This window comes from Girardinichthys multiradiatus, chromosome 22 (genome assembly GCF_021462225.1).
Source record: "Girardinichthys multiradiatus isolate DD_20200921_A chromosome 22, DD_fGirMul_XY1, whole genome shotgun sequence".
Classification (NCBI taxonomy): Eukaryota; Metazoa; Chordata; class Actinopteri; order Cyprinodontiformes; family Goodeidae; genus Girardinichthys; species Girardinichthys multiradiatus.
In genome coordinates, this window is record NC_061814.1 from 42,537,000 (window position 1) to 42,544,063 (window position 7,064).

Consider the following 7,064-nt stretch of genomic DNA (forward strand, 5'->3'; position numbering starts at 1 on the left):
TAGGGCTGCTTACATCTCAAATGGGATTTATGTTTCTTCAGAATACAATTGAATGAGAAAGCCAAAAAGCTGGGAAAGATGATACACTTAAAATATAAAAGAAAAGTAGCACTGAACAATTTGAGCAACGTTTTCAGGTGTTCAGTGTTTTCTGTCCCGAATGCAGGTGATCTGCTAAACATTTTTTTAGGAGACAGTGTGACATTATCTAGAAGTAGTTTCATCTTAGATTGCAGGTTAACTCGTGGTTCCTAGTGTCAGTTAAAGTAAAATAAGAGGCAAATTATTTGGATATGAAGGTCCTCTCACGCTCCTTATTCCTTTAGTTATGCCACTATAAGCCTAGGCTTGTGGAGCACATTTCTGACTCTGCTGCCTTTACTCTGTGTGGGTTTGTTTTTGCAATTAATACTTGTATAAGCTCTTATTGCTTTATATATCAGACTGTATTTTATCTTAGTTAGAATGACTGATATAACTATTAATATATAGTCATTGTTACTCATATACTTAAAACATAATTACAGATTCTATATCAGTATTAGTGTACCATAAATAAAGCAGATGACAGGTTTTATTGATGTTTTATTCAATACACAGATGTACAGCTGTATTGCTGTAGCAATTTGTAAACAAAGGTACAGTTGAGTATGCTTTATATATATATATATATTTTTTTTTTTAAAACAGATTAAGAACCGTATAACTGAAAAAAATAATATGCTTATAAAAAATGAAACAGACACATTCAGATACAGAAAAGTCTGACTTGACAAATGAAAACTGTCATGAATGAAAGTGTATTGCCATTATGACAAGGAAAGGATTAGATCAGCAGAAAATTTGCCTGAATTGCAGATAGCCCCACAGAGTCCCACACATTTAGGCTGAGTTTAGACTGTCTCAGTGCATAGAGCAGACATGTTTTCAACAGCTGTGCTGGTTGTTTCCTGATTGTCGGACATATTACAACAACACAGAACTTTCAGAAAATTGTCCATTGCACTTTTTTTAATACAAAAGTACATGGTCAGGTCTGCCAGAGGACTTAAATAAAGACAAATGCAAGCCAAATTGGTTAAAATCTGGCAATATCTTGCTTCTTCCACAACGGACCAAATAATGTTAGGAACAAACAGCAGTGTGTAAATCAGCAGCACCGCAACGAGAATTGATACTATTCTTCGTTTTTCCTCACCAGGGACACTGCGAGCTGCAGACAGAGCTTTGATGGTCCCAACAAGGAAGAAAATGAACAAGGGGAGGGGGAGGAAAAAGAAGACAGCATGGATGATTGTTTCAACCCAATAGTGAACATTAAAACAAAGAGGGAGAAAAGAAACAACTGCCAGTGTCCATACAACAGCACACACCATCAGAGATGTCTTGATTTTTTTCCTGTATCTGTACCACAGCGGCTTGGCAATGACCAAATACCTGGAATGAAAGAAACTCACTAACCGTCTAATAGATGTTTGTACTCAGGACACACAATCAAATAAATACATCCACATGTTGTTACCTCTCTAGGGAAATGCACACCATGAATCCAACACTGGCCATTAAAGCAAAAGTGTAGCTGTACTCGATGATGTCATGAAACTTTCCTGCCTTCCAAGCAGCCAGGCAGCAGAGTTGAATGAGGTCAGAAATGAGAAGGTTGATGATGTAGACTGGAGCAGAATGATCTTTTCGGGCCTGCAGGGAAACACTAAAAATTATAAAGTAGCGATAAACATGTCCTGAAATGCAAAGAAAAATAGAACAGATGTGTAAAAGTGCTGTATTTTAGATTTGTGTGCACAAAAATTATACATATTCTTAGAAATATTTAGCAAGTATTCCAATGGTACACATTCAAATACATGAACCAGTTCTAAGGCTACATTACAAAACTGCAATCTGCCTTGCCTTTCATTGGGGTTGAAGTACATATCTATCTAACAATGCCTTTCTATCCATTTGATCTCAAGCAAAAACAGGCTAATACTGTTTCATGAGAATTGCAAATTAGAAATGAAATTTATTTCATACATTGATGAACCGGGACAAAATGTACATTAAAAGCTATGCAAATGCAATGACCTGTTGATAATGTTACATTACACAATGAAGATTCACTCATCTCAGCATACTGAATGCTTGGAGTGGCCAAAACCTCTTTACTTATCTTCATTGTAATTCATAATATGTAAGTATAATATTTTATAATAATTATTCTTATAATATATAAGAAAATATTTATAATCATTATATTTATAATTTACTATATATTCCATATGTTCCTAACAGAGCACTTTGTTCTCAGACTGCAGGTTTACTGGTGGTTCCTAGAGTCTCTAGAAGTAGAATGGGAGGCAGATCCTTTAGTTATCAGGCTCCTCTCCTGTGGAACCAGCTCCCAGTTTTAGTCCGTGAGGCAGACACCCTGTCTACTTTTAAGGCTAGGCTTAAAACTTTCCTTTTTGATAAAGCTTATAGTTAGAGTGGCTTAGGTTATCCTGAGCTATCTTTGTAGTTGTGCTGCTATAGGCTTAGACTGATGGCGGACGTAATGACCACTATTACTCTCTCTGCCACATTCTCAAACTACTCTCCAATTTTGCATTATTTGCTGTTACTTCAGCTTTTAATTTTATGTTCTCTCTCTGTTTTTCACATTCTAGAAGCTTCATCTGACCTGTCTCTGTGTTTAGCTGTGGCACCTTCCTGGTGGGGGACATCAGCCAAGCTGCTGCTGCCAACAATTTAATGCTCACCTTATATAGATGATACACTTTGCCCTGTCTTTCAGTGTTTAATGCTGTCTCTCCTAGACATAGCTACTGACTGAGCTTCTACTGTGACTGACTGTATGTGCTCGCTTTCATATTCTAGACTTGAAAACTGGCTCAGTTCATCTGCTTGGCTGTCTTTCTCTCCTAGATGAAGCCACTAAAGGAGCTACAACCATTAATGTTTTACTTTTTCCATAGAAAGTACTCCTGGATCAGTGCTTCTCTGCTCTTTTTGTGTCTCTGCTGTGTTCTCTCAAATCCCCAGTTGGTCATTGCAGATGGCCGCTCACCCAGAACCTGGTTCTGCTGGAGGTTTCTTCCTGTTAAAAGGGAGTTTTTCCTCTCCACTGTCGCTACATGCATGCTCAGTATGAGGGATTGCTGCAAAGTCAACGCCAGTGACTGTCCACTGTCTCTACATGCTCATCCAGGAGGAGTGAATGCTGCAAGTCACTGACTGGATGCAATCTGCTGGGTTTCCTTAGATAGAACAACCTTTCAACCATTTATAATAATACACTGAATCTGACTCCACTGTTTGATAGTTAGGATTAATTAGAATGCATATGCCCGACTTTAAATCTGTATGAATTGACTTTGTAAAGTGCCTTGAGACAACATGTGAATTCTCAGTCAGTTTCTATACTGCGTCTTCCATAGAGGGTAAGGGGAAGCTGGTACTTATGTTACACCCTGGACAGGTCTCCAGTCCATCGAACGGCAACACACAAACAACCGTGCACACACTCATTTAGACACCTAATATATAAATAAAACTGAATTCAATTGAAGTGAAAATTTGATTAGAGCAATTACATGAACTGATTATGTGTTATGTATGAAAAAAAGTTAAAAATAAAGTACAGCATGATAGTGTATGAGTAAAAAATGTGTTGCTCATTTCCAATGCACTAATACACCCTTGATCCCAACACACCTGCATACTTTATAGGTGTGACAGAACTTCTTACCCAGAAAACTCTTGACATTTAGACTCATGTTGAGACTGTCTTAAGGTATGTCGACATATATGGCAAGGTCGAGAAATGGTGTAAATCTTAGTGTACGTACCAGACAATAAACTGCACAGATGGCCACCAGCGTCAATGGAAGTCCTATGCAAATAACTATACATTCCACAATATGCATGCTTAATTGAATAATAAAGTCATATTGGTTGCTGTAGTCAGTGATATTGAAGTCCTCAGTATAGTTGAAGTTGGTGTTATACTGCCTTTCCATTGTTATCTGTAAATCATGAAAAGTAGACCATGATGAAGCTAAATGTCTTTAGATGTTCTCATGTTCAAGAGTTTTTTGATGTGCAATTAAAATTAAACTCAGTTATTCATTTATTCATTTTTAATTATATTAAAATATAGTTTACTTACAAATCTTTACAAAAAGATTTATTTAAGACAAAAATAACTAAAAACATTCTGTTTATAGCTTTCGAAATAATAGCTCAATCTTATATTTACATTGAAAGAAGACAGTTTTAATAAAGAAATGTATTCAGTTACAGTATGTGATAAATAAAAACATGTATATGAGAAAGTTCACTGCAGCATGCTGTACTGCTGTGGCTTTATGCTTCAAAGAGATTTAATATGCCCATTCTATAGGTAGCTACTTCTGCTAATATCAGTATTAATAGATTTTACCTGAAACAGTTGCAAATCGGTAAAAAGCAAGTAAGCTGTCTTCTCCTTGTCCAAATCCACAGACAATGCTTCAAACATGGGAGCTGATTATCTACATCTACTTTAAGGAAGTTAAAAAGGGTAGTGATTAGGACTGAACTATCATGAAATCATTAGATATCATTCGTACATGACTCATTGTCAGATAGAAGCTTTGTATATTCAAAATTAGAACTTTTCAGGAAATGAAAACAACCTCCTGCTTCTTAACACAAAGAGGCCCAGTGTAGTCAAAGCTACAAACAGTTTTGATTTAGGATTAGTTTCTGATATTTATTGATGGAACCATGGGCAGATGTGTACAGTGATCAGATACAATAATTCTTGAAAGAAAACAAAAGTAATAATTAAAAATGCAAACATTGTTGGGTGTACTCCTGGATAAGGGGAGATTTGTCTTCAAGCAAAAAAAAAAGTTTCGATTCTCCGTTTTAATCGCTACACATCTAAATGTGATTGGGGGTTTCTGAGAAATTAGATATCATAGATATTTACAGAAGTGTAAAAGCACCAGGAAATGCTTAAGATTATATTTTGGTAAATAAAACCTGCAGAGCAAAGCAAAAGGTTCATGCCATCTCTTTAGATAAATGTCTGACCCACATGAAAACCTCACTCAGGAGCAAATATAGGTTAGAAAAAGGTTTATTATCACAGCACAAACTTAAGTTCAGGGTTTTCTCAGGTCAGTCAACCACAGGAGGGCACAAAGGCTTCTTGGGCTTTACTGGGGAGAGAGAGAGAAGTTACTCCGGGAAGGTCTTTTCAGGCATACTGCAAAAAGCCAAGTGCTTACTGGGTTCCAGGCAGGTAAACAATCCCAGGAGGTTACAGTGGAGGTTAGGAATCTGGGAGCCAAACCAATCAGCCTAAATGTAGGAGATCCAAGGTCAAACAGTAGGTATGAAATTCAGGTTAGAACACAGTTCTGGATAAGTGAATCCGCCCACATCTCACAGGTACTAAAAGGAAGCAGGAAAAACAGGTACTGGTTAGAACACACACTCAGTGTCAGGCAAGAATTACTTCGGCACGGGATTTACCACAAGGGCAAAACACTCTGGCGTCAAAGGACTGGTGGCTTGGCTCCAAAGAACTCCTCCTAGGCATCCACAATCAGATGAAAATCAGGGACACCTGTGGAAGGAGTACACCTAGCGGCTCGAGGGAGACCTCTGGTGGAGGAGATGTTCCCAAGCCCCAACAGTTCATTTTTTGCAGTTAATCTCAAAAGGTCAAGTTTGATTCTTTCATTTTTCAGTCTTTTTTTGGAAAATAATTTTTAAAGTTGATCCTTTGTAAACCTTTTACCGATTGCATCTCATCAGAACTTTCTCTCCCTACATGTTTCTCTTCATCTGTTTCATGACTAGTTATTGTCAACTTGTTCTTGTGGTGTTATGTTCTGCTATCTGTGATTAGCCATAATGTATTTTACATTGAGAAGGAAATAGAAGAAGTATGCAAGCTAAAGAACACCATGCAAAATGTGAACTAGTTTCAAAATGGTTTACAGACAATAAAATCAGTGTTTTTAGTGGCAGTCACAAAGCCCTGATCTCAGTCCCCTAGAACATTTGTTAGCAGAACTTTAAATGTGTGCAAGCAAGACAGGCTGACTCAGTTAAGGAAGTTCTATCAGGAGTACTGGGTCAGAATTACTGTAAGCTATCTTAAGAGTTCCTCTAAATATCAACTTAAATATTTCAGTCTACCTCAAATCGGGGCAGTTTATAAAGGTGGGTTTACCTTATTTTTAAGCTTATTTAAGTTTAAGTTCATTTTGCCATTTTTTGTTTACCACTCTAATGCACCTGTCTGGCAGAAGGTTCGTTTTTTGTTATTACCCTCATATTATGAGGGAAGAGAGAAAATACTGAAAGACACATCTTCACAACAAACAGGAACTGTCAACCAGGAAGTCATATTGGTAACCACTAGTTGCATGGCTGATTGTTGTTCTGGTTTCTTGTACTTTTTAAATGTGTTACAACTATTATTTTACAAGTTTCTCATCATTACCATAAATATTTTGTTGCTTAGAAACTTTTGTTTTTTGCATTTAGTTCTGCTTTTATTTGATTTATTTATTTATGTTTTTACCGTGTCCTGTCCGGCAGCGTATCGCTCAGAATTGTTGTCTGAGTGCCAAGAAATTGCCCAACAGATTTACTTTCACAAGCAGAACAAGCTCTGCTTGATATTTATAAAATAAACTTTATTATAAACTTCTTTGGGAATATTTCAATTGTTACGGACACAGAGACTGAAATAAAAAGGAAAAAAAAAGCTCAAAAAAGAGAGAGATGGGGGGAAAAGGGGAGAAAAGGAGGAAAGAGTGGAGGAGAGAAAGAAGGATGAAGGATGAAGGATGAAGAGTATACAGGATTACACCCTGCTTGCTTATACACCTGCAGCTATTTTTTTTTTTTATCAAAATAGTACATGGTAATTCTGAATGTACAATGTACTTAGTGAGAGGTGCAGCCCAATATAGAACATCTGTGTATCTGTCAACACCTGAAGCTTAACACCTGTGAGTATGAGTGTGGATGCGCTTTGTATACAAGGTTTCTCCACAAAA

The 7,064-nt window shown here is 36.9% G+C and overlaps 1 protein-coding gene across 2 annotated transcripts; it reads right to left on the reverse strand.

Moving 5' to 3' along the window:
* Window positions 1-709: 709 nt before the first annotated feature.
* Window positions 710-6,029, reverse strand: LOC124859526 (G-protein coupled receptor 4-like). Of its 2 annotated transcripts, XM_047352368.1 has the most exons (7): window positions 5,524-6,029; window positions 5,277-5,442; window positions 5,145-5,207; window positions 4,442-4,538; window positions 3,849-4,025; window positions 1,523-1,698; window positions 710-1,437 (listed from the first exon to the last, which is right to left on the reverse strand). In XM_047352368.1, the coding sequence occupies exons 4-7, from the start codon at window positions 4,517-4,519 to the stop codon at window positions 894-896; spliced, it is 975 nt and encodes a 324-aa protein (XP_047208324.1). In that variant the 5' UTR covers window positions 4,520-4,538; window positions 5,145-5,207; window positions 5,277-5,442; window positions 5,524-6,029; the 3' UTR covers window positions 710-893. The 2 variants fall into 2 exon arrangements, 1 of the variants encoding a protein (XP_047208324.1); XR_007036125.1 differs by lacking the exons at window positions 710-1,437; window positions 1,523-1,698; window positions 3,849-4,025; window positions 4,442-4,538 and having other exon boundaries at window positions 5,110-5,207; window positions 5,524-6,028.
* Window positions 6,030-7,064: the final 1,035 nt, after the last annotated feature.